The sequence below is a fragment of the Oncorhynchus keta genome, chromosome 30 (assembly GCF_023373465.1).
Source record: "Oncorhynchus keta strain PuntledgeMale-10-30-2019 chromosome 30, Oket_V2, whole genome shotgun sequence".
NCBI lineage: Eukaryota > Metazoa > Chordata > Actinopteri > Salmoniformes > Salmonidae > Oncorhynchus > Oncorhynchus keta.
Genome location: NC_068450.1, coordinates 23127039 through 23154168, shown reverse-complemented (window position 1 = coordinate 23154168; position 27130 = coordinate 23127039). Strand labels below are relative to the sequence as shown.

General features: G+C 40.9%; 2 protein-coding genes and 1 long non-coding RNA gene across 9 annotated transcripts; 1 reads left to right on the top strand and 2 right to left on the bottom strand.

Moving 5' to 3' along the window:
- Nucleotides 1–10704: 10704 nt before the first annotated feature.
- Nucleotides 10705–15041, bottom strand: LOC118376039 (probable E3 SUMO-protein ligase RNF212). Of its 7 annotated transcripts, none has more exons than XM_035762693.2 (12): nucleotides 14891–15041; nucleotides 14468–14585; nucleotides 13509–13570; nucleotides 13336–13410; nucleotides 13155–13211; nucleotides 12966–13024; nucleotides 12832–12891; nucleotides 12515–12649; nucleotides 11922–11964; nucleotides 11588–11651; nucleotides 11273–11342; nucleotides 10705–11167 (listed from the first exon to the last, which is right to left on the bottom strand). In XM_035762693.2, the coding sequence occupies exons 2-12, from the start codon at nucleotides 14574–14576 to the stop codon at nucleotides 11014–11016; spliced, it is 888 nt and encodes a 295-aa protein (XP_035618586.1). In that variant the 5' UTR covers nucleotides 14577–14585; nucleotides 14891–15041; the 3' UTR covers nucleotides 10705–11013. The 7 variants fall into 7 exon arrangements, with proteins under 7 accessions (XP_035618586.1, XP_035618587.1, XP_035618588.1 ...); XM_035762694.2 differs by having other exon boundaries at nucleotides 14817–15014; XM_035762695.2 differs by having other exon boundaries at nucleotides 14940–15002.
- On the top strand, nucleotides 13825–17579 carry LOC118376041 (uncharacterized). Its single transcript, XR_008087403.1, has 4 exons — nucleotides 13825–13966; nucleotides 14162–14296; nucleotides 14384–14567; nucleotides 15617–17579. It is a non-coding gene; the product is annotated as an uncharacterized LOC118376041 (long non-coding RNA).
- spon2b (spondin 2b, extracellular matrix protein) lies at nucleotides 17577–25885 on the bottom strand. The gene is made up of 6 exons (XM_035762692.2): nucleotides 25704–25885; nucleotides 24794–25038; nucleotides 24033–24256; nucleotides 20712–20903; nucleotides 20394–20583; nucleotides 17577–19224 (listed from the first exon to the last, which is right to left on the bottom strand). Exons 2-6 carry the CDS (start codon nucleotides 25023–25025, stop codon nucleotides 19043–19045), a joined length of 1020 nt encoding a protein of 339 aa, XP_035618585.1. The 5' UTR covers nucleotides 25026–25038; nucleotides 25704–25885; the 3' UTR covers nucleotides 17577–19042.
- Between the last annotated feature and the right edge of the window lie 1245 nt (nucleotides 25886–27130).

The window sequence follows — 27130 nt, the reverse complement described above, 5'->3', positions numbered from 1 at the left end:
GCTGCGCTTCAGCTCACAGACGAATGGCCTTACATTCACCTGTAGAATTCTCTGATACAGAGCAGAATTGACAGTTCCTTATATTAAGGTACTTGCCTTACCGTCAATCCAGGCCCTGTGGCAGCAAAGCATCCCAAACTATCACGCTACCACCATGCTTGGCTGTTGGTATAAGGTTCTTACTGTGGAATGCAGTGTTTGGTTTTTGCCAGGCGTAATGGGACCCATGTCGTTCACAAAATTATACTTTGACTCATCTGTCCATAGAACATTCTTCCAAGAGTCTTGATGATCATCCAGGGTCTTTTTGGCAAATTTGAATAAACTTTTTGGAAGAGATGGGTTTCATTATATCCGACGAAAACCAACCACAATCAAGTGTACATGAAAATGGTTTAAATGCAACAAATTTGAAGTTTTTGAATAGCCTAGTCAAAGTCCAGACAAATCCCAAATTAGATGTTTTCGCAGGACTTGAAACGAGCAGTTCATGCTTGAAAAACCGTCAATGTTGCTGAGTTAAAGCAGTTCCTGCATGTGCTAGAGTGGGCCAAAATTCCTCCACAGCGATATGAAAGATTGATCAACAACTACAGGAAGCATTTGGTGGCAGTCATTGCAGCTAAAGGTCGCACAACCAGTTATTAAGTGTAAGGGGGCAATTCATTTTTCACCCATGTGAATTTGGTGCGGAAGGTAACCTGCTGGTTAGAGCATTGGGCCAGTAACTGAAAGGTTTCTGGATCGAATCCCTCGTGCTGACAAGGTAAAAATCTGTCGTTCTGCCCCTGCACAAGGCAGTTAACCCACTGTTCCCCACTAGGCCGTCATTGTAAATAAGAAATTGTTATTTTAACTGACTTACGTAGTTCAATAAAAAAATCAAAAATTGAGTGTTGCAATACTTTGTTAAATAGATCAAATAAGTGTCCATTTTTTTGTATTTATAAACTCAGGTTCCCTATTAGGTTTTGAAATCTGATTCACTATTGAAAATATACAAAAATAGAGAAAATCAGAAAGGGGGCAAATACTTTTATATTTATATATATATATATATATATATATATACACACACACAGTATATCAAAATTCAAAAGTTTGGACACACCTACCTACTCATTCAAGGGTTTTCCTTCATGTTTACTATTTTCTACATTTTAGAATAATAGTGGAGACATCAAAGCTATAAATAACACATATGGAATCATCTAGCAACCAAAAGAGTGTTAAAACAAGTCAAAATAGATTTTAGATTTTAGATTCTTAAAAGTAGCCACCATTTGCCTTGATGACAGCTTTGCACACTCTTGACAGTCTCTCAACCAGCTTCCCCTGGAATGCTTTTCCAACACTCTTGAAGGAGTTCCCACATATGCTGAGAACGTGTTGGCTGCTTTTCCTTCATTCTGCAGTACAACTCATCCCAAACCATCTCAATTGGGTTGAGGTCAGGTGATTGTGGAAACCAGGTCATCTGATGCAGCACTCCATCACTCTCCTTCTTGGTGAAATAGCCCTTACACAGCCTGGAGGTGTGTTGGGTCATTGTCCTGTTGAAAAACAAATGATAGTCCCACTAAGCACAAACCAGATGGGATGGTGTATCGCTGCAGAATGCTGTGGTAGCCATGCTGGTTAAGTGTGCCTTGAATTCTAAATTAATCACCAACAGTGTCACCAGCAAAGCACCATTACACATCCTCCTCCATGCTTCATGGTGGGAACCACACATGCAGAGATCATCCGTTCACCTACTCTGCGTCTCACAAAGACACGGCTGTTAGAACCAAAAATCTCATATCTGGACTCATCAGACCAAAGGACATATTTCCACTCATCTAATGTCCATTTACCCCTTTTTTTCTACCCAATTTTGTGGTATCTAATTGGTATTTAGTCTTGTTGCATCGCTGTAACTCCCATACGGACTCAGGTGAGGCGAAGGTCGAGAGGCGTGCGTCCTCCGAAACACAACCCAACCAAGCCACACTGCTTCTTGACACAATGCCCACTTAACCTGGAAGCCAGCCGCACTAATGTGTCTGAGAAAACACCGTACACCTGGCGACCGTGTCAGAGTGCACTGTGCCTGGACCGCCACAGGAGTCGCTAGTGCGCGATGGGACCAGGACATACCTGCCGGCCAAACCCTTCCCTAACCTGGACGACACTGGGCCAATTGTGTGCCTCCCCATGAGTCTCCCCATTAGTTGCCCAAAAGAACCTGGACTCGAACCAAGAATCTCTAGTGGCACAGCTAGCACTGCGATGCAGTGCCTTAGATCACTGCGCCACTCGGGAGGCCCCTTTGCTCATATATTTCTTGGCCCAAGCAAGTCTCTTCTTCGTATTGGTGTCCTTTAGCAGTGGTTTCTTTGCAGCAATTTGACCATGAAGGCCTGATTCACGCAGTCTCCTCTGAACAGTTGATGTTGAGATGTGTCTGTTACTTGAACTCTGTGAAGCATTTTTTTGGGCTACAATTTCTGCTAATGAAGGAGGTTTTATGCCGGCTCTTATTTTATTTTTGACAAGCGCGCATCTCTGCAACAACACACGCCTCCTTCACTCTATCTCAGTACTCTCATCAACTATAGATTTTTGGGCTCATGCATTAAAAAAAAAGGTTTTCCTACTTACAAAGCATGTAGAGGTATGTCATTTTTTATCATAGGTACACTTCAACTGTGAGAGACGGAATCTAAAACAAAAATCCAGAAAAGCCCATTGTATGATTTTTAAGTAATGAATTTATTTATTTTTCATGTTTAAAAAAGACTAACTGTTTTAGTGTGGGGAAAACAACCAGGTTCTATTTTGTATAGGGTATCTCTGCAGCAGAGGTAACTCTGGGTCTTCTTTTCCTGTGGTGGTCCTCCATGAGAGCCAGTTTCATCATAGCGTTTGATGGTTTTTGCGACTGCACTTGAAGAAATTTTAAATGTTCTTGAAATGCTCCATATTGACTGACATTCATGTCTTAAAGTAATGACGGACTGTCATTTCTCTTTGCTTATTTGAGCTTTTCTTGCTGTAATATGGACTTGGTCTTTTACCAAATAGGGCTATCTTCTGTATACCAACAATACTTGCCACAACACAACTGATTGGCTCAAAAGTAAAAATGTACCTTTAACAAGGCACACCTGTTAATTGAAATGCATTCCAGGTGACTACCTCATGAAGCTGGTTGAGAGAATGCCAAGAGTGTGCAAAGCTGTCATCAAGGCAAAGGGTTGCTTCTTTGTAGAACTTCAAATATAAAATATATTTAGATTTGTTTAAACATTTTTGGGTTACTACATGATTCCATATGTGTTATTGAATAGTTTTGATGTCTTCACTATTATTCTACAATGTAGAAAATAGTAAAAAATAAATAACCCTTGAATGAGTAGGTGTGTTCAAACTTTTGACTGGTGTTGTATATCAATGCCTACTTTAATTTAATTTCATAAACAAGAATTATCATTTTTTTCTTTACAATTGGGCATTATGCAAAAACTAAAATAGCACCTCATCAGTGGATGACATTTTGTCTTATAGTTACAGTGTAAGCTATGTAGCAAATATGTATCAAGTGTAAAATATTTATATGTGCCATTCAGATATTCAAAACATTATTGGTAAACTTTCTATAGACAATCTTGTACACTCTATTGTCTTTTTGGTTCAATATGATTTTGTCACATGGAAACATTTTAATCATTTTATCAACGTCATTAAAATGGTAGTTAATCTTTGCAATTTGTGTTTTATATGAAGCTGTGCAATGAATAGTGCTGTTTATGTGTACAATTCATGCATGCATGTCAATTGACTTTTATTATATAAAAATAATAGAGAACATCATAAAATCAGTCATCAACAAATAGTTTAGAGGGACAGGCCACAGACAGCTAAGAGGGACAGGCCACAGACAGCTAAGAGGGACAGGCCACAGACAGCTAAGAGGGACAGGCCACAGACAGCTAAGAGGGACAGGCCACAGACAGCTAAGAGGGACAGGCCACAGACAGCTAAGAGGGACAGGCCACAGACAGCCAAGAGGGACAGGCCACAGACAGCCAAGAGGGACAGGCCACAGACAGCCAAGAGAGACAGGCCACAGACAGCCAATAGGGACAGGCCACATACAGCCAAGAGGTACAGGCCATAGACAGCCAAGAGGTACAGGCCACAGACAGCCAAGAGGTACAGGCCACAGACAGCCAAGAGGGACAGGCCACAGACAGCCAAGAGGGACAGGCCACAGACAGCCTAGACTAGAGGGACAGGCCACAGACAGCCTAGAGGGACAGGCCACAGAAAGCCGGAGCAGACATGAGGGTATATAACACATTTTAGGAGATTAGAAACAAATAACTCTTATGTACACAAAATTGACACATGGGAATAGTGATCATTAAACACAAGTATATGTGCTATTTCAATTGCAATTTGCTGTTAAAAAGATAGGGGCAGTCAGAGCAACTGATTTAGCTGTCTGTCAGTGTTTTTGTTCTAGATGATAGATGAACAAGTCTTGCGTGTGGACTCAGGGTTGAGAAGCTCTCAGCGGAGTGATTGAAGCAGATGACACACACCTGTGCTGTTGACAGACATCGGTGTTGAGTTCACAGCCTCTCAATGAGGACGACAGGGTGAGGAGCAGGCATCAATGAGAATGGTCTCATTCTGGAACACTCAGTGACAGTATGTAGCCTCGCTAGTTCAGCCTTCAAAATAAGACTTTTGTTGATTGACAATAAAATATACATTTTGGATAATTGTGAATGGGGGCTTTATATCCAAATCACTAATATATTAATACTATATATTAGTGATACACTATATATTAATACTAATGGTGGACATGCTTTAATTGTAATGTTTAAGAATCAATAGTGCTGAAAAAAAGAGCGTGTGAACCCTTGTACCAGATTCTTGGGCACTTGTGCAACTACCAACTGTATTGTGATGATGGAAAAGTGTCCAGAGGTCTTTACTGGTGCTCACTGAAAGGAACTGTCAGATGAATGAAGTCGGCGTGAAGGACACACCTGTGAATATCTGGCTGAGAATAATTCCCTCTGTTTGCATAACTCCGTCTTTTCAAATTGATATTCAGAACAACAAAACCACCGTTTAAAACTGGGGAAATAAAAACCACACAAAAAAATAAAGAGGCCGTGGTTTCCCCCAGATGTTTACTGTACTGGTGAAGAGAGAGGGATGCAGAGTGAGAAAGGAAATCTTTGTGATGGGAAAGAGGCCAAGGCCTCTAAAGTCTGCCACGGAGCCGTGACAAAAGCAGCCTAATCTCAGGGTTGTCTTTCAGACTTTCTTTACACATCCTGCCAAGCTGTCTGACAGGAAAGGACTTCCACATCCCGGCTGACATCACTCAAGCATGGGTTGGAGTCAGGGCCTTCAAAGGCCCTTCACATGCGGGATGTCTGTGTGTGACTAAGAGAACATGAGTGGGCCGGCCAGTACCACACCAGCCTTATCCTCTTTTTACTCATAGACCACTATAGAGGCTATTTCGACTCTCCCAAATGTATCAAATCCACAATTTAGATCTTTATCCTCAAAACCTTTATTTAACTAGGCAAGTCAGTTAAGAACACATTCTTATTTTCAATGACAGCCTAGGAACAGTGGGTTAACTGCCTGTTCAGGAGCAGAACAACAGATTTGTACCTTGTCAGCTCAGTGGTTTGAACTTGCAACCTTCCGGTTACTAGTCCAACACTCTAACCACTAGGCTACCCTAAACAAAGGTTGTATTCAAATTCTCCCTTGAACAACCTCTTTTTTCAATTTTCACCTAAAATGACATACCCTAATCTAACTGCCTGTAGCTCAGGGATTGAATCAAGGATATGCATATTCTTTACACCATTTGAAAAGAAACACTTTGACGTTTGTGGAAATGTGAAATTAATATAGGACAATATAACACATTAGATCTGGTCAAAGAAAATATAAAGAAAAAAAATCCCTTTTTTTTGTGCTATCATCTTTGAAACGCAAGAGAAAAGCCATAATGTACTATTCCAGCCCAGGCGCAATTTAGATTTTGGCCACTAGATGGCAGCAGTGTAAATGCACATTTTTAGACTGATCTAATGAACTGTTGCATTTCTGTTCAAAATGTTGTATCGAGACTGCCCAAATGTGCCTTTTTGATAAAAACATTTTTATTTAACCTTTTTTTAATTAGGCAAGAAGGTTAAGAACAAATTCTTATTTACAATGACGGCCTACCAAAAGGCAAATGACCTCCTGCGGGGATGGGGATTTAAAAAATATATATATAACATATAAATATAGGACAAAACACACATCACGACATGAGAGACAACACAACACTATGTAAAGAGAGACCTAAGACAACAACATAGCAAGGCAGCAACACATGACAACACAGCATGGTAGCAACACAACATCACAACAACATGGTAGCAAAACAACATGGTAGCAGCACAAAACATGGTACAAACATTATTGGGCACAGTCAACAGCACAAAGGGCAAGAAGGTAGAGACAACAATACATCACGCAAAACAGCCACAACTGTCAGTAAAGTGTCCATAATTTAGTCTTTGAATGAAGAGATTGAGATAAAACTGTCCAGTTTGAGTGACTAATTGGTTTATTAATAACTTTTCAAGTTCATAACTGTGCACTCTCCTCAAACAATAGCATAGTACTGTTTCACTGTAATAGCTACTGTAAATTGGACAGTGCAGTTAGATTAACAAGAATTTAAACTTTCTGCTAATATCAGATATGTCTATGCCCTGGGAAATGTTCTTGTTACTTACAACCTCATGCTAATCGCATTAGCCTACGTTATCTCAACCGTCCCGTGGGGGACCCACCGATCATGAAGAAGATTTAAATAAAAGTTGTGTTGAAATCAGAGGCTGTCCATGGGAGTCTAGTGGATTATAGTGCGAGCCACTGACCACTGGTTCACATCACAGGTTGCTGGTGTCAGGAAGACAACTGAGCCTAAAGCGTATTTACCTGACGACTAGTCCTGAATTGAGATTTACTGCTCTACTTATTTCTCTGTACATCATTGAGAAGAAACAGTGGGCTAGAGCAGTGTGGATGGGTAGCCAGGCAAGAACAATATTACTCATCCACAGAACTTTAGACAACGTATTCTGAACAGCAAGTGTGGGCAAGGAGAATCATTTATTTGTGAGATAAGTCTTTCTGTAATTATACCTGTCAACCACCTAAATTGTGGTTGACAAGAACAACATGCCTTGTGAGAATATCCGATTTAAGACTGGAGCATATTAAATGTAATTTCAATGTATCAAGCAGATGTATGCCTCTATGAGAGGACACACTGTGAGTGTTAAATAATTGTGCCCACCATTAGAAATTGTTTTCTTTTCCTTGGTGAAGTGGCACGACTCATTTGTAAGCCCTGCAGCCATCCAGGAGAGAGAGAAAGCACTGATTTGCATTTCTCTCTCTGCATCTCTTTGACACAATGACAGCTTGCCCCAGGACTGAATTTCACTCTCACTGGAACCCAAACAGGAAATTATACCAAATCCCGGCACAGGAGTTCATGCACATTTCTTATATACAATAGCGTCTGTTCACACCTGATTCCCTTTAAATTGTGGTCATTCACAACCATGAAAAGCTACCGAAACGGCACGTGTTGCTGTGGGCAACAGAGGAAACACAGATTATACAAAGATACCTGTCTGGACAGGCACATCACGACAAGATACGCAACTGGGTTCTCCTTTTTCTCTCAGTAATCATCACATGCTTACAGCTCTAATATTTATCTTTGTTATTTAACAGATTGGTCAAGTAAAATCTTGCAACTGTAGCCAGTGCTGTGGAAAAGAGGCAAGTTGGCAGTGTCATGAAGTGCTATGGGCTTGTTGTGATGTTTATGGAATGGCCTGAAAACTGTGACCAAATTAGACAGGTCCAGATTATGACTCTTGACAGTATTGTCTTTGAGTCAGAAATGCCACTACACAGGGTAATCCAACTCTGTGGTCTGATTTACACTCTTCGACACACTCGTTTTCAACTCCTCTTTGTTGCATGTCTCGTGATGAAGTGAATAATGTACTCTGTGCATCTGTACAACACAGTTAAGGCATTGTTCAAACTCAGCTGAATATAAATGAAACACGTGTCCATGGGGGGGATTCATTGATGGGCTCGTCAAGCTGTGGTAAGCCATGTGTAGGCCCTATGCCTACAGCCTTTACATTGACGGTTTTGCAATGAAACGCTCCGCCGTGCCTGCTGTGTGGGAGCACGTACATTCTGTTTCTGCTCTCGCTTGGCATAATGGAAAACTCTTTGACTAATTTAGATTTAAAGCCATATTAGGAGTTTACCCATGGTTTAAATCCACACAGATTTAGCCCAGAAGCAAGAGGGGATAGGGTTCTGCCTAACCCAACATGATAGCCTGTTTTCTACCTCTGAGTGAGCTAACGAGCACCAGGTGTGTGTGTGTGTGTGTGTGTGTGTGTGTGTGTGTGTGTGTGTGTGTGTGTGTGTGTGTGTGTGTGTGTGTGTGTGTGTGTGTGTGTGTGAAAGTATATCTGCCTGTGAGAATGCACATGTGTTGGGGAGGTCATATGTCCATGCAACACATGCATGTAATTATATGTGTTTATACAGTGCCTTCGGAAAGTATTCAGACCCCTTGACTTTTTCCAAATTTTGTTACGTTACAGCCTTAATCTAAAATGGATTAAAATAAGTAAAATATCCTCAGCAATCTGCACACAATACCCCATAATGACAAAAGCAAAAACAGGGTTTTAGAAATTTTACCAAATTAAACAAAATGAGAAAACAGAAATTGAGCTCAGGTCCATCCTGTTTCCACTGATCATCCTTGAGATGTTTATGCAACTTGATTGGAGTCCACCTGTGGTAAATTCAATTGGACATGATTTGGAAAGGCACAACTGTCTATATAAGGTCCCACAGTTGACAGAGTACGTCACAGCAAAAACAAAGCCATGAGGTCGAAGGAATTGTCCATAGAGTTCCGAGACAGGATTGTGTTGAGGCAAAAATCTGGGGAAGGGTACCAAAGAAATTCTGCAGCATTTAAGAACCAAGAACACCGTACCCTCCATCATTCTTAAATGGAGCAAGTTTGGAATCACAAAGACTCTTCCTAGAGCTGTACACCCGGCCAAACTGAACAATCGGGGGAGAAGGGCCTTAGTCAGGGATTGGCGAAGGTTCACCTTCCAACAGGACAACAATCCTAGGCACACAGCCAAGACAACGCAGGAGTGGCTTCGGGACAAGATTTGAACCCGCAAAAATGTACATGTGCTAATCTATCATTTAAAAAAATGTAATAGCACAAATAAAACATTAAAAACTATTTTTTCTTTATTGTTATGGGGTATTATGTATAGATTGAGTATTTAATCAATTTTAGAATAAGGCTGTAATGTAACAAAATGTGGAAAAGGTCAAGAGGTCTGAATACTTTCTGAATGCACTGTACGTGTACGTGTCCACTGCACTCATCACAGGGTGCACAACACACTGATTTAGCATGACTCATTTTGAGTGGAAAGTCAGCTGCAAATCAATGTGAATGTAATTTCCATTCCCTGAAATGTTATCAGAGTAGAATTACTTTTTAGGGGATTCCCTAATCATATTTCTCTATGTCCAAACTGAGAATAGGTGGTACTTTGAAATGTTCTGCCAAGGGACCTGTACATTAAAGTAATGTGCATTGGCAAATTCTAATAAGACAAACAAGGAGGGTCATTTTGGTTCATCGGCCCGCAGGAGACTTTGTTCTGCCAGGTCAGAGCCATGTTCCCGCCATACTTCCTGTGTTTCATCATGCTTCATTTGCGGCCCACAGCTGCCTGAGTTGACGTAAAATGAATGAACGGTCCTCATCTCGCTCCACAGCTGTCTTCAGGGTGTCATCATTCCATGTCATCATGTCTGTTAAAAGCTTTAAGGAAACATTGAAACCACAGGAAATAATCATAGTGTGCTTCCAAGATCTCCTCTATCTTTGTCCTGAAAGGTAGCAGGTCACTGGTAGCAGATGGCTGATTCAGATGGGATTGGGAAGTGTAGCCTTGAGTCTAACTGCCATCTTACTAAGGTGTTCCAACACTCACCCTGCAATCTACTTTTGCACGCAAACCACCACTTTTGCCCTGTGCAAGTCTGTAAATCCTTAAAGTAGTTATGACAGCCAAAACCTGTGCTTGTAAGAAGTAATTTCCTGCCCTTGAGGCTCGGAGCAATCAAAAGGCCATGGAGGTTGTTCTAATCATGTGTCATATCTGCCATGTTAGACAAGCTATTTGAAGAAATAACACAATTATGTTGCCCACACCTCTTCACACGGTGCCTTTGTGATTAGTTGACCTTGAGAATGCCTGGGAGGGACAGGCAGGCAGCAGCAGGCCCCCCAGAGACAACAGAGAAGAGAGTAGAGCTGGTCCTGTCCTGGGTGAGTCATGCTGGAGGCCAATGGAACGCTTGGCATTGTCTGGGACTCACTGTGGGTGTTAACTAATTGTACTGCAAATCACAACCTCTAAACATGCCTATCAGATGAGTGGTTTGTTAATGATTAATGACTCAGTGGTACAGAGGTTACTGTACAGGTTTTGTGATTTCAGTGTCTTATTGGTCAATTAATTATTGAGAGATCAATTTGATTGGTTTGTTACATTTTATTTGTTACTGTGACAAATAATACTGTATGTAATCCATTACAATGACAATATACACGCTACACTGCACACACAACCAACAGACCACAGCTTCCAAACTCTTCTTAACCCTGTGTGAAGGGGGCTCAATTTCTGAACAACACTTCCTATTCCACAGCTCATCTCTCCATGGTGGAGAGTTCAACCATTGCCAGGTGATTTGATACTCTAGCTAAGTCACTCGTTGGGGGCATAGAAGTGGATCAGATACGTGTCCTTGTGCCGTCGTGATGGCTGGCTCTTGGCGGTGTTAGGGTGGAGGGCAGGTGACCCCCAGAGAGGACATGACCAAAGAAGACATGGAGGAGTGTCTGTAGGCTGACGGGGGCTTGAACACAGGCGTCTCCCACCCCGTGTTCCTACGATATGGCAGGTTAGGGGTCATCTGCAACTCCGCCAGGCGGCTGGGAGGACAGAAGGCAAGGCATCAAAGTTAATTTATTGTGTCATGGCACATTGTTGTATAAATGATTAAGTTATGATAATGATGTGATTATAACAAGTTAGACCTGACAGTGGCCGAGCGAGCTGAGTGGTTGACTAGGGTGTTCTGATTGGTCGATCGATGGGGGACAGTACCTAAAGATGCAATATTTAGAATTCACACACCACAAGTTCAGCAACACCCTAAATATTGTATGTTAAAACTCAGATATAGTGCTTCCAGACTCATAGCCGAGTCTACAAACACAAACGAAAAACCTTATTCAGATACAACAGACAGAAGTTGAATCCATTGAAGCATTGTGCTGTTACGTAAGCAGTGAACAGCTCCACAGGTATCTATCTGGCTGTCTGTGAGTAGAGCAGAGTAGCAGACGTACCCATCCGGCCATCCTGTGGAGGGCTGATCAAGGACAACCTCTGGACACTTCCAGAGAGCTCCGGCTGTTCAGGGAGAAAAAAACATTTCCATTTGCACAAACATACGTCTCCATCATTAAAACCAGTTTCAGTCTGCCGTACAACTCATCACTGGTATTAAACATCAAAGAATGATTTGGAATGATTTGGAGAACGATTTGGAGTCAGGGTATACACGGCTAAAACTAAATAAGTATACTATTAATATGAACCGGAGATATATTTAGATACAATTTTTTTGATTATTTGTCTCTGACTTGAACCATATTTGGTCAAATGAAAAGGTTCACATACTTTCCTAAACAGACCTCTGTTATCCACCTCCATGTTTTCTGCCCTGAGGGGAAATCACATAACATGGCATGTCACATTTCATTCTCATAAGAACCCGGGAAGAAAGATTATGGAAATGCTCACTCAGACATAATGTTCACAAGCCTGCCCAGCTTATTCAGGTGAGACTGGTGTGGTACTGCAGGGCAAAGCCAAACAGCAGCTAGGGTGAATGAAGTCAGGATATACACAGTTTACATTGGAGGATCCCCTTTCTCCCCTGCAGCTCAGGGCTGTTGTGATAGAGGTCTGGAGCAAAGGGCCCCACAGAGAGCCCAGTAGACAGACACATGCTCTCTCTGTCAGCTAGACTAGTCTACAGCATGCCGACTATAAATCAAACTGGGTCAGGACGACCGCAGAACGTCATGTCATATTTTATGTCAAACCATCAAAAAACAGTTACACAATACATTAGCTTATTCCTGGATATATACTATGTACTGGCATCTATGTTCATTTAGGCTAAATATTTGTAACCTTCAACTTAAGGGTTCACATTTGTTTTTTATATGTGTAGGCCTAATGCAGATTCCCTAAGATGTAATACTTACAGACTTGTAGTAGACGAGTAGCGAGAGAGGGACATGGGTGAGTTGAATGGTATCTGCATTTGATCTGATTTGATTTGATGTGAACGAGCATTGTGAGAACTACGGTTCAGCTGTGATGTAGAAGCTGCTTTTGCACTGTACAGAGAGAGAGAGAGGAATGTGATTCATCTCCAACCATGGTCATTTAGAGTTGGTCTGAATAAAAAACATGTTGATAACAAATGAGTCCCCTCCATGGTCTCGTGTTTGAAAAACAAAGATGACGATAGTGACACCTGGTGAGTAGTAAGCAGTAACACCCATAAAGATATTGATACCTTTGCTGCTGACGAGTGCTCTCCAGCTTGGCAATATAGGCATTCTGCTCTGTAATTTTCCTGGTAAATATAAGAATGTTAAAGTCACACTAAGCAGTCGTTAATATGTGATGTCTAATGATTTACATTCTTACTTGGACATTTGCTGCATTTCTTGCTTCATCTTGAGTAAAACTTCTTCTAACTTCTCATTCTAAACGGGTTGAGAAATAAGGAGCACAGATGTTTCAAATTATAACACCAGAAGAGAAAGGCTACCATTAAAAACTATTTGGTATTATTAAATAGTAGTAGAGATACAACTAAATGTCCCCCAGCCTCACCCTCTGCTGGGAATGTGCCAACAACCTCTTTTGGTGCCTTGCCTGGAATAGTAACACCTAATAGAGTGGATACATATGTTGTTTTTATACATGCAGTACAACCTTGAGGTGTTTCAAATTATCACTATAAATAGGCTAATATCTTATGTGCCTATCCTATTATGAGCATCAAGAGAAATACCTTGCTTATCTCTGTTAAGTGTTTGGTTGCTACAGAATTTATGTCAGAGAAGAGGGCCTTTACTTCTGCACTACTCTGTGAAAGTAAAGATTGTAAAGTTTAGGTTATCAAATAGATTTATTTGTGAGCCTCGCCAGATAATAACATCTATAAGATACTGTATCACTGCTTACTTTGTCTGAGAGAGGAGTAACTTGACATTTTGCGTTACATATCATGCACTCCCCTTGATTGGCTGAAAGAAAATGTACAAGCACACTATTTTATACAATACAATAGCATGCCATTACGATATAACACGGACTAGAATTATGCTTTCAAACTGCATGACGTTTTTTTGTGCGGCCAAATTGTTTCTGTAACATCAGACAACGACCAGCAGAGGTCCGTATGTTCAAGTTTAGCCTGTGTATTCTAAAAAATACAGAACTGCTGCAAACCGAGAAGTAGGCTGAGCTTCACGGAGGAACATATCCCATATAGCATCATACGTAAGGTAGTATGATATGTTGAACATATCTCATATAGCATCATACGTAAGGTAGTATGATATGTTGAACATATCCCATATAGCATCATACGTAAGGTAGTATGATATGTTGAACATATCTCATATAGCATCATACGTAAGGTAGTATGATATGTTGAACATATCTCATATAGCATCATACGTAAGATAGTATGATATGTTGAACATATCCCATATAGCATCATCATATGTTGAACATATCTCATATAGCATCATACGTAAGGTAGTATGATATGTTGAACATATATCATCATATAGCATCATACGTGAACATATCTCATATAGCATCATACGTAGGTAGTATGATATGTTGAACATATCTCATATAGCATCATACGTAAGGTGGTATGATATGTTGAACATATCTCATATAGCATCATACGTAAGGTGGTATGATATGTTGAACATATCCCATATAGCATCATACGTAAGGTAGTATGATATGTTGAACATATCCCATATAGCATCATACGTAAGGTAGTATATGTTGAACATATCTCATATAGCATCATACGTAAGATAGTATGATATGTTGAACTTAATTAATTTAAGGATACATAACAGGGTACATTGGTACAATTAAAGACATACAGAACTTGCTACCTTTCTGAAAACACACGTTGCAGATGACATGACCACAGGTAGTAACAGCTAGTTTGCGGTCAGGACCAGGGAGGTTGAAGCAGGAGTTACAGCAGATCCAGTAAGACATTTTCTATAGCTAAGAGATTAACGTTAGCAAATGTTAGATAGTAAAAAAAAATACATAAAACTACGACATAGTTATAAATTCAGACATTCTATCTTCTTGCTTTTAAGTCGCAGAGATCAGCCAAAATAGATTAATGGCTACCAAGTTGGACTATAAAGACGAACTAGCTAGCTAACGTTAGCTTGCGTGTCAACGCCCCCCAAAAAAAATTGTTTTGCTAGTTACAGTAACTTTTCTTACTTAGCTGCCCCCGAACAGGTGTCTACTAAAACGTTAATTATATTTTACTGAAGAAAGGTCCACATCTGACTTACTCGATGGCCCTTTGTTCTCTATGGAACTAGTTAGCAAACTGTCACAAACCCTTCCGTGTCGTTTTCTGGCTTTAGCAACTGTAGCAATCAACTAGCCTGGCTACCTTCTGATTTTCGGTTTGTTTGCATGTCAGATCGCTTTCTGATTGGCTGGCCACGTCATTATTTACATTTTGGTGTGTTCATTTGAGAAAACAAATTGGGATAGTTGTGTAAAATTAAACAAACACATTTGATTAATTCATACATTGTCTCTAGGAGGATGTACAGTAAAATAGATGCCTCCTCAGCACTGATCTTCAAGTCTAGTTTGGAATAGCATTTGACTCTAGTGGCCACTGCATTGTACTGCCAGACACTGCCAGAAGTCTTTCAGTCTTTTGATTTGCCAAAATCCAACTGATAGTTGAATGGAAGCCTACATACACAACAGCCCACCACAAAACTTTCCCATTGGTTTCTTCACTGATCTGGCAAAACGTCTCATCTAGTTCCTGTGATTATGAATAAAAGGGCTGGTGAATAGTTCATTCTAGACCGTTAATAGGACAGGCCTAGTAGCACAACACAATATTTGTTGTTTTCGTGTATTGTACTATAGGCCTAGTCCTGATCAAAATAATAGTCCGCTTTCTTCTGAAACTAGAATTTTGGAAAATGACCCTTTTCATAACAAAGTGTGTTTGATTATTTCCTTGTGGTGATGTTTTGCATCTGGTCTCTTAGGGGTTTCAGGTTGTACTCCATAGTCTGGGCCTTGTCTTTGTGTCTCAGCACTGGGGTCAACATCAAAATGAATCCTCTGCATTGGAAATATCAGAACAATATTCAAATATGGTTGTGGAGCAACACAGTCCAGCAGACTCAGTGCATGGAGGAACTCACGAGCCTGTCACCGGCGAAAATGAAAAACCTTAGAATCGAGTTGGACTGCATGCACAACAATGTGGGCCAGAGGCATGGGATGTGACTTAGGATTTTCCAAATCTGTCATGCTTTTTTAATTAATATCTAGAAGAAAAATGGCATGGTGGTCTGGATCACAGTGATAGTGAGGCCAAGAGGGGAGTTAGGGTTCTTTTTCCCAATACTCCAAAAGAAAATGACCTGAGAAAAACACAACACAGACAGCCGATATTCCACATGTTTTATTATATCTAATGTGCTTAAAATTGCTTTGGAGTAAGCCATTATTACAGAAAAAGTAGAGATGATTTTGCAAATTAAGCCTGCAAATACTAATAGAATACTACTGACTTGCCTAGTTAAATAAAGGTTCAATTAAAAATGTAATAGAATATCAAACAAGTGCCATATGCCTCCTGGTTGACTTTATCATGATCTCTGCTAACCCAATGAACTTTTTAATTGGTTTACTTCATCATGATCTCTGCTAACTCATGTAACTTTTGAAATGGTTGACTTCATCATGATCTCTGCTAATCCATGGAACTTTTTAAACCACCTGCCCATAGAACTCACCTGTCAACCATGCAGAACAATGTCCTCCTCTCCACCTGCCCATAAAACTGACCTGTGATCAGCATGTTACCAAATCAAATCAAATCAAATCTGGAATCTGGAATCTCCTTGATGAGGCACTTTTGCTAATGTTCACCCAGATCAAAGTACATAACAGCCATCAGTGCCAGGTAACACAGAACCCACATCCCAATGCCCCTCGCATTCATTTTGACACACAGTATGTGACAAAGTTAAATGAGTATAATGAGCCTTATGGTTGCTAGTGTGCAGGCGACAACTCTGGTGTGAGAAACTGACACCTGCTGTTGCTGCGACCGACCGTCCAAACTGTGCGTCTGAGTGGGTACCCAAGGTCAGCAGAGAAACTGATAAGCCTGACCAGTAGTAGAAGCCCACATGTACTGATAAAGACACATGCAATTGTTCACTTATTAACTAGTGTGCACTGTACCATCATGAAACCTACACTCTTAGAAAAAAGGGTTCCAAAAGGGTTCTTCAGCTGTCCCCATAGGAAACCCCTTTAGGGTTCCATAAAGAATCATCTGTGGAAAGTGTTCTACATAGAACCAAAAAGGGTTCTACCTGGAACCAAAAGGAGCTCTTCAAAGTATTTCCTTATGGGGACAGCTGAAGAACCCTTTTAGGTTCTAGATAGCACCTTTTTCCCCTAAGATTGTACTCGCATAGTATCTGCAAAAACTGTCCTCCGTCAAAAGCCAAGAATCTGTCTATTTTTCCTGTTACTTTTCCCAGTAATTTTCCATCATTTGTCATTGGTTTGAAATAAGACCAACACTTGAGAAACAAGCAGAAATATATGAAGTGGAAGGCACCAATGGCCCAGATGTAGGGTATGATTGCTATTTCTTGGAATGTTCCAGCGTCAGTCTATTTCTCAGGTTTTCTGTAGCTTAGGTAGCTTAGGTAGCTTTAGGTAGCTTAGGGGTTAGGGAAGAGCTTATCCTGTGACATGGCATGATGAAGTATGTCAGGTATGACTAATGAAAGCTTTGGCATAGATAGCAAACAACATCAATGAGTAACAAAGATTTTCATGACAGGGACACTCCTTTGAGATCGTTGTGTTTCGTAGGCCTATTTTATGCTGTGGTGTATGCTGTTGTGTAGCATGATGTATTTTGTTGATTGTATGAAATATTGTTGCTTTACATCAATTAGAAATAAAATTGCAATCAACTTACATGTATTTACAGTTTATTGGACTTACAAAGAACATACATACAGACAGACAAACATCAACAAAATTCGGTGTACTGTTTTTTAGGAGGTACATTTTCTCAGAAAAGTACACATTTTGCCATTTCTCTCTGATTTTGACAATATCTCAATTGCACGATCGAGTGTGAGATTTCTACTGCTTGATACTGTACAGTACAGGTCCAAACCCTGTAAATAAATATATTCTCTGTAGTAGAGATCATCATGGAAAAGAGTGCTTTATCAGTAAACACATCTGGTCTATTGTAAGTAATGGAGCCTTCGATGAGGTTTTGGGGTTGACTGCCATATCGTCAGTGGTGTAAAGTACTTAAGTAAAATTACTTTAAAGTACTGGAGAAATTGTTGTTGAAAATGCTGTAGCTTTTTTGGGGTGTTTGTACTTTACTTAACTATTTATTTTTTTGGACAACTTTTACTTCACTTCCTAAAGAAAATATTGTACTTTTTATTCCATACATTTTCCCTGACAACCCAAAGTACTCCTTACATTTTGAATGCTTAGCAGAACAGGAAAATTGTGAAATGTACACACTTATCAAGAGAACACGTGGTCATCCCTACTGCCTATGTTCTGGCGGACTCACTAAACACAAATGCATATTTTGTAAATAATGTCTGAGTGTTGGAGTTTGCCCATGGCTAAAAACAAGAACATGGTGCCCACTTTTACTCAAGTAAAATTTTACTAGGTGACTTTCACTTTTACTTAAGTAACCTTCTATATTTTTACTCAAGTATGATGATTGGGTACTTTTTCCAACACTGCTGATTGTCTGTAAACAGGGCTATTCAAATCTTACCCTGCAAGGTCTGAAGTATTGCTGTTTTTCTGTTCTACCTGATAATTAGTTGGCCGCACCCGGTGTCCCAGGTCTAAATCAGTCCTTGATTAGAGGGGAACAATGAAGAAGAAGAACAAAACAGTGGAACTGGCTTCCAGGTCCAGATTTGAATTTAAGAATGATTTGTCAGACTCATGGCTAGCTTACCTCAGAAAACACCATGACGTAGGGAAACAGAAATCACATGAACTAAGGGCAGAGTTTCTAGGCAACCTCTTCACTCCTCAGGCCTCACAATAATTGCATGTCTGTAACCCATTTATAAATCTTTCTCAGTCAGTGGTGGCTGGTGCCACTTTAAAATGAAGGACGGGCTCATAGTAATGGCTGGAATGGAATGGTATTACACTTGTTTCTAATGGTTAGATACTGTTCCATCTATTCCATTCCAGCCAATACTTTGAACCGTCCTCTCCTCACCAGCCTCCACTGTTCCCAGTGAATAGGCAAGGAAGCCCAGCGAGAAAAGGGTCCATTTCTACAGCTTGGGTTTCTCCAGTGGAGATGACGGACGCATCTTTCGTACTCTTTGTCGTCTTGCATGACCTCTTCTTTTCTGTTTCGTACTCTTGCCGGCCAGTCATAAGCAGTTATCAGGGATACATTTGTTCTCCTCTTCCAGTGAGGGGCAGACTACCCCATTGTTTGCTGGTTGTAGGTGGATGTAGCGAGTTCTGTGGCGCACGCCTGAGTCTCCGCATTTGCCTTTGCACAGGCCCCAGGGTGACCATGCAGACACCTCACAGTCTAGAGGGGTGGAATCTAGTGGGAAGGACACCAGATATATTCTGTTAGCAATATGCATTAAGACATTATTTTCGCAATCCATAGAACACTTGAAGCAGGTGTGTGTGTGCGTGCGTGCGTGTGTGTGTGTGTGTGTGTGTGTGTGTGTGTGTGTGTGTGTGTGTGTGTGTGTGTGTGTGTGTGTGTGTGTGTGTGTGTGTGTGTGTGTGTGTGTGTGTGTGTGTGTGTGTGTGTGTGTGTGTGTGGTGGTCTGCTGGAGTTATAACATGCGACACAAGGATAAGCCTTCAGGCATAGATTAAAATGACTGATTTAGCTAATCCACCCAACACCATTTCATACGAAAGGGGAAGACTTGATTTATTAACTGATACTAAACTTTTAGTTAATTTGCTCAATCAGAAAAAAATGTTATAGAATATTTCCAAGTGCTATGTCAAATATAGCTGTAATACTGTAGGAAACAGGACTTTTTTTGATTGTATAGAATATACAGGGATACCAAATGTATGTTGTATGTATGCCAAAGTAAATCCCAATATAAGGAAACTCTTTAAAATATATGCTTTTATATATCCTAAGCTTGTAGCTGTACATTCCTGGCTACGGTTGCTAAACCTGGATGAACTTTAATTGAATAATTAAATGACAGAAACTTGACTTTGTATTTTTTATAAAATCATGTGGTTTGCCAAGCCCCCCTCACATGTTATGAGCCAGTAAAATGCTGATATCTATCACAGATTGAGGTTATTTTTTGGGAGCATTAGAGAAGCAGGAGGATGTAACGTGGAAATAAAAGCAAGGCTGGACTACTTGACATCAGTGCTGAGAGGCAGGAAATGTCCAATGCCTTTGACCTCCTTTATCCTGTGTGTTGCCTGGTTGCCATGGGCACAGAGGAACAGCTCTTGCTGACTCCAACTCAATGCTGGCGCACAACGGATCCGATTACCGCAAGGCTTTACTTTACTCTTTATGTTTTGCCAGATGGCCAGTGCCAATTCTTTGCTCTCTTCTTTCATTTTAATGGGGTGAAATCGAATACATCTTGGTTCATAAGATGATGATTAAGTTAAAAACCTAATTGATCAAGTTTTTTTCTATCAGAGAGGTAGGATTGCAGGATAGCAAGCAATAAATATTAATTCACTGTATTTGTTTCTTCAATGTTTCTTGCTTACTTGTGAGAGAGTCCTCAATCTCATTGCCAATCTCATTGCCAGTCTGGTTGAACTGGGTGGGCTCCATGGGTATGCTGAAGATCTGGTTGTTCTTGGTCTTTGTGAGGGTGACCTTGCCCATGGGTGGCAGATTCTTCAGACGGGGATAATAGAAAGAGTTGGCAGGATGGCTTGGAGATGATGACGTTATCTGGAAAGGACCAAATCAAGTTGTGTTGTCAACAGCACTTTCTGGTATTGATTACCAAAGTTGATATAGCATCATCAGTTACCTACAGTATGGACATGATGATGAACCATGGGCTCTTTTAGATTTACCTGTGTGACTTTGTCCTGAGGAATGGTCTCAAAGTTGGGAGAGGAGAAGGTGAAGCCACTGTCAGTGCCTGCGTCGTAGGGGTACAGCTCCAGTGTGACGCTCTCCTTCCACTGGTCTCCCTCACACAGGTCAAAGCTGTCCACTCCCAGGAACCAGTCTGGGCTGGGAACTATCCGCACTATGAAGGATAGCTGTAGAGAGAGGGGGGGAAGTAGGATGGGTTATGTGTGGATGTTTCTAGGTGTCCGTCTAACAGTAAACTCAAATTTAGTGCAGACACTCAAAGGATCAGTGGTCTTAATCTGCTCTTCATTATTCCGTACTCTCATCTCTCCAGAGCTTTCCTCAACTACAGTTCCAACAGTAACAATGATTTTTTGCTGACATCTTTTATTGGATACCCCGAGGCCAATAATAAGAAACTGATCCCAAATGCAGACTCTGAATATTGTGTAAAAACATATATGTACAATGTCGTTCAAAAGTTTGGGGTCCCTTAGAAATGTTCAATTTTTTTGTCCATTAAAATAACATCAAATTTATTAGAAAAACAGTGTAGACATTGTTAATGTTGTAAATGACTATTGTAGCTGGAAACGGCAGATTTTTAAAAATTGAATATCTACATAGGTGTACAGAGGCCCATTATCAGCAACCATCACTCCTGTGTTCCAATGGCATGTTGTGTTAGCTAATCCAAATTTATAATTTTAAAAGGCTAATTGATCATTAGAAAACCCTTTTGCAATTATGCTAGCACAGCTGAAAACTGTTGTGCTGTTTAAGAAGCAATACAACTGGCCTTCTTTAGACTAGTTGAGTATCTGGAGCATCAGCATTTGTGGGTTCGATTACAGGCTCAAAATGGCCAGAAACAAATAACTTTTTTTCTGAAACTCGTCAGTCTATTCTTGTTCTTAGAAATGATGAAATGAAATGATTATGCTCCAGATAATCAACTAGTCTAAAGAAGGCCAGTTTTACTGCTCCTTTAATTAGCACAACAGTTTTCAGCTGTGCTAACATAATTGCAACAGGGTTTTCTAATAATCAAGTAGCCTTTTAAAATGATAAACTTGGATTAGCTAACACAACTTGCCATTGGAACACAGGAGTGATGGTTGCTGATAATGGGCCTCTGTACGCCTAGGTAGATATTCCATAAAAAATCTGCCGTTTCCAGCTACAATAGTCATTTACAACATGAACAATGTCTACACTGTATTTCTGATCAGGTTGATGTTATTTTAATGGACAAAAATGTAATTTTCTTTCAAAAACAAGGAAATTGCTAAGTGACCCCAAACTTTTGAACGGTGTTGTGTGTATATATACAGTGGGGGGGGAAGTATTTAGTCAGCCACCAATTGTGCAAGTTCTCCCACTTAAAAGATGAGAGAGGCCTGTAATTTTCATCACAGGTACACTTCAACTATGACAGACAAAATGAGAAAAAAAATCCAGAAAATCACATTGTAGGATTTTTTATGAATTTATTTGCAAATTATGGTGGAAAATAAGTATTTGGTCACCTACAAACAAGCAAGATTTCTGGCTCTCACAGACCTGTAACTTCTTCTTTAAGAGGCTCCTCTGTCCTCCACTCGTTACCTGTTTTAATGGCACCTGTTTGAACTTGTTATCAGTATAAAAGACACCTGTCCACAACCTCAAACAGTCACACTCCAAACCCCACTATTGCCAAGACCAAAGAGCTGTCAAAGGACACCAGAAACAAAATTGTAGACCTGCACCAGGCTGGGAAGACTGAATCTGCAATAGGTAAGCAGCTTGGTTTGAAGAAATCAACTGTGGGAGCAATTATTAGGAAATGGAAGACATACAAGACCACTGATAATCTCCCTCGATCTGGGGCTCCACGCAAGATCTCACCCTGTGGGGTCAAAATGATCACAAGAACGGTGAGCAAAAATCCTAGAACCACACAGGGGGACCTAGTGAATGACCTGCAGAGAGCTGGGACCAAAGTAACAAAGCCTACCATCAGTAACACATTACGGGACTCAAATCCTCAAATCCTGCAGTGCCAGACGTGTCCCCCTGCTTAAGCCAGTACATGTCCAGGCCCGTCTGAAGTTTGCTAGAGAGCATTTGGATGATCCAGAAGAAGATTGGGAGAATGTCATATGGTCAGATGAAACCAAAATATAACTTTTTGGTAAAAACTCAACTCGTCGTGTTTGGAGGACAAAGAATGCTGAGTTGCATCCAAAGAACACCATACCTACTGTGAAGCATGGGGGTGGAAACGTCATGCTTCGGGGCTGTTTTTCTGCAATGGGACCAGGACGACTGATCCGTGTAAAGGAAAGAATGAATGGGGCCATGTATCGTGAGATTTTGAGTGAAAACCTCCTTCCATCAGCAAGGGCATTGAAGATGAAGCGTGGCTGGGTCTTTCAGCATGACAATGATCCCAAACACACCGCCCGGGCAACGACGGAGTGGCTTCGTAAGAAGCATTTCAAGAGTGGCCTAGCCAGTCTCCAGATCTCAACCCCATAGAAAATCTTTGGAGGGAGTTGAAAGTCCGTGTTGCCCAGCAACAGCCCCAAAACATCACTGCTCTAGAGGAGATCTGCATGGAGGAATGGGCCAAAATACCAACAACAGTGTGTGAAAACCTTGTGAAGACTTACAGAAAACGTTTGACCTCTGTCATTGCCAACAAAGGGTATATAACAAAGTATTGAGATAAACTTTTGTTATTGACCAAATACTTATTTTCCACCATAATTTGCAAATAAATTCATAAAAAATCCTACAATGTGCTTTTATGGATTTCTTTTCCTCATTTTGTCGGTCATAGTTGAAGTGTACCTATGATGAAAATTACAGGCCTCTCTCATCTTTTTAAGTGGGAGAACTTGCACAATTGGTGGCTGACTAAATACTTTTTTGCCCCATTATATATATATATATATTTTTTTTTATGGTTGTTAGCTTTGGTCCATATAAATGAGAGTTGGCAAATGAACAGCAAATATATGAATCTACTAATCTATACCTACTGGGATACTCATAAAAACCTTTTATGTTGAAAGTTGGTACAATGTTTAGAATATGTGGTGTAGGTTTTACATAGTTATCTCTCCATGACAATATACTTGATTTCTGGCGTAGTCTCAAAAATACATACCTTTTAGAGTCTAAAACCTGTCTAAAATTTAGACAGGTTCTTCAAGTAAATAGGTGCACATTCATAAGATAGATGGACATTCAGAGAGGTATATAAGATAGACATACATTGAGATATGTATTTTTGATATTGAATGCTCTGTGAAGATTGAGAAACTTACGAAAGAGTGCCTTGCAAAGACCTCAAACTCTGAGGTCATCTGACCCGTTCCCCCAACCAAGGCTGGAGCAGAGAACAGCCCGTAGACACTCTGGATGCGTTCCCCAGCCGCCTCCACCTCCTTCATCAGAGTCCAGGCCTCGCCCTTCTCAGAGAACTCCCTCACCCCGTTGCTTGCAAACTCATTCCGCTGCCAGATATGATAGTCTGAACTGTGGGTCACCCCTGGAATGGAAGAATTACATGGATTGTTTCCCCCAGTTTGTGTAGCTCTTAACTAGCAGCTCAGAATGTATTTAAAATGTCTGCTTTTCAGGCACACCGTAAACTAATAGGAATGGATTGGATGCATATACCGCTTTTCCAGGTGCTCAAAGAGTTTTTAATTATAGGGAAAATGTGGAAATCTGCAATGCATGGCTACATATACATATACCAGATGTCTATAGTATTTACCTGATGTCTATGTTTTATTCATGAAAATAGGAATCTACGGTATATGTTTACTATTACAGTATAAACAAAGGGAGTCAGATCACAGGCTAATAACAGTACATTTTATTTTATGTTTTCTTTGTCATTAAGCAGACGCTTTTATCCAAAGTGACTTAAAATATCAATTAGGGTTAAATGCTTTACTCAAGGGCACATCGACAGATTTCTCACCTAGTCAGCTCGAGGATTTGAACCAGCGACCTTTCATTTACTAGTCCAACGCTCTTAACTGCTAGGTTGCCTTCGCCCAAAAAGTATTTCACTTACCAATGAGAGGGGACCACTGGGCAGGGGGGCGGTAGATTGGGTACTGCTTAGGGAAGGAGGTTTGGCTCCACATCCCTGTAAATGTCAGGCTGTACTTGGCAGTGGTGTCTGCCGTGCACACCGGGTCTATGGTCACAGGCATGGGGTGGACACTCCCAAGCAGGGTTAGGGTCAGGCTGGCTAGCCAGTGCACCACACTGCTAGTGCTGCTCACGTTCATGTCTCTTTCCATGCTTGTTACTGAGCTGGAAAAGAGATAGGGGAATGAGGGGCATTTCAGGTTCTGCGCCACTTGACTGGGCAACCAACCACATTCCTTCTGTGTTGGTTTAAAGTACGTGGTCCATATGACTGAGGAGGAAAGAATTTTGGCCTTAAAACATTTCCACAGTTCCATACTCGAACACTCGCTTCGCCTAAACACAGTGCAACAATGAGTGTGAAAGTGAAATGGGAAACAGAAGCAGGTCAGATTAACATCAATGTAGATGTTTATATTAATATCTGCACTGATAGAATTCCAAGGTGTTTACAGTCTATACACGATAATATGTCTTCATTCATTATTATTGCATTTGAAATGTACCTGTAGGCATTAGGCTACATGAGTATGAACATTCACAGCTAACCTACTGACAATGAAAGCCTAGGAATGTAAGAGCAGCGACATTAAGTCTGACAATTCATGTGTACGCATTCATGAATATAAATAAGCTTATGCCATTAGGAACATCATGCATTCATAGAACACTTGTTCACAACATTTAGATGAGTGACAAATAGCTTTTGCTTTCCACACAAAACACTTACAGTACTCATTGCACGCATGCTTGTCAGATCCGCTCTACACAAAGGTCCACTTGACATTCATTAAGGCAGGACATGAGATGACAGAGGAGTGGGTACTTACTGAGTTTGCAGATACAGATGTGGTTATCGTTGAAGTTGAGGAGTGAAACCTGTGCCTGGGCTGTCTTGAGGAGGGACTGCGAGACCTGAACGCTTCCCTCAGCTATTTATGCCTTCCAGAGGTCTCCTCAGTTAAGCAATATCAATAACCCCTGCCCTGACCCCTCCCAGCTTCACTGATGCATGCTCCACATTAACGCTCTCTCCTTCCTTCCTTCCTTCCTTCCTTCCTTCCTTCCTTCCTTCCTTCCCTCCCTCCCTCCCTCCCTCCCTCCCTCCCTCCCTCTCTCCTAGTCCTCCCAGGGTGAGTTAATAGATCATCGTTGGAAACAAGGGCTTATAGTTTTTTCCTAAAAGGGTCTAGTCTACAGTGTGAGTGGAGCTGGAGGAGGGACCACGCCTGCCTGTGCAGGGCCTCTTGATTTTTAGGCCAGCAGAGTTGTGGGGAAGTGGCTTGGCCGGCGGACAACTTGGCGATGGGATAGGGATGGAGAGACAGCCTGAGCCGGCACCCCTTCTAGCCCACATTCAGGCTAACAGCTCCATCCAGCCTGCTGCTGTAATTGCTTTCACATGCTCATGTTTCACCTCCACTGCTCCTTCTGCCGCTGCTGCTGCCGCTGCTGGCCGCCCACTCCCACTCCTTGCTCTTTAACGCCGAGACTAGGGTTATTTGTGAGATTATGTTGATTAAGTTCCAGAAGTTCAACCAGAAGTGCACATGCAGTATACATTCTGTCGTAAAATCTTGCAAGCAAGCAATTTATTTCACATCAATGTGAGTGAGGTAAGTTAATTGATTATCAATTATCTAATGTAACTGATTATCAATATTCAATGTGTTGATATTTGATTGTACCATATGCACATTGTATTTAATGATGGTAAGGGCTCAAGGTAATGTGCATTGTCTGCTAAAACTCTGTAAAACTGATGAAACACATGTAACCTTATTAAGTTAGAACGTAATAAATACCAGTCAAAACATGGCATGACTGCAGGTGTAGGTCAGGAGTGGCCGAGGCACATGAAATGTCTCCTGAAAGAAAGGAGAGGATACAAACAAAGTGTTGTTGCAGCCATAAACACGGTGCCATGGCCCTCTGACTGTGAGAGTGGTGGAGAAACGTTTAGAGGGGTCTCCCCACAACCACACCTGGACAAAATATTGGCTGACTTCTCTGGCACTTTTCTCATTTTCTCTACGGCACCAAACATTGCCCTTAGCGCTTGTTAGGCAATAATCACCTCCAATTTCAGAGTGTAATTTCCTTGTTATGTCACTTCCATCAAAATATCAAACCATAGCTTGACGGTAATGGAAGCTGCAGACAGGCAGCAGGTGGGATATATGCCAATGTGGGGATATGCTATACATGTTGGACCCTTTTATCGGAGACATCCGCCAAAGTTGTAAAATCTTATACA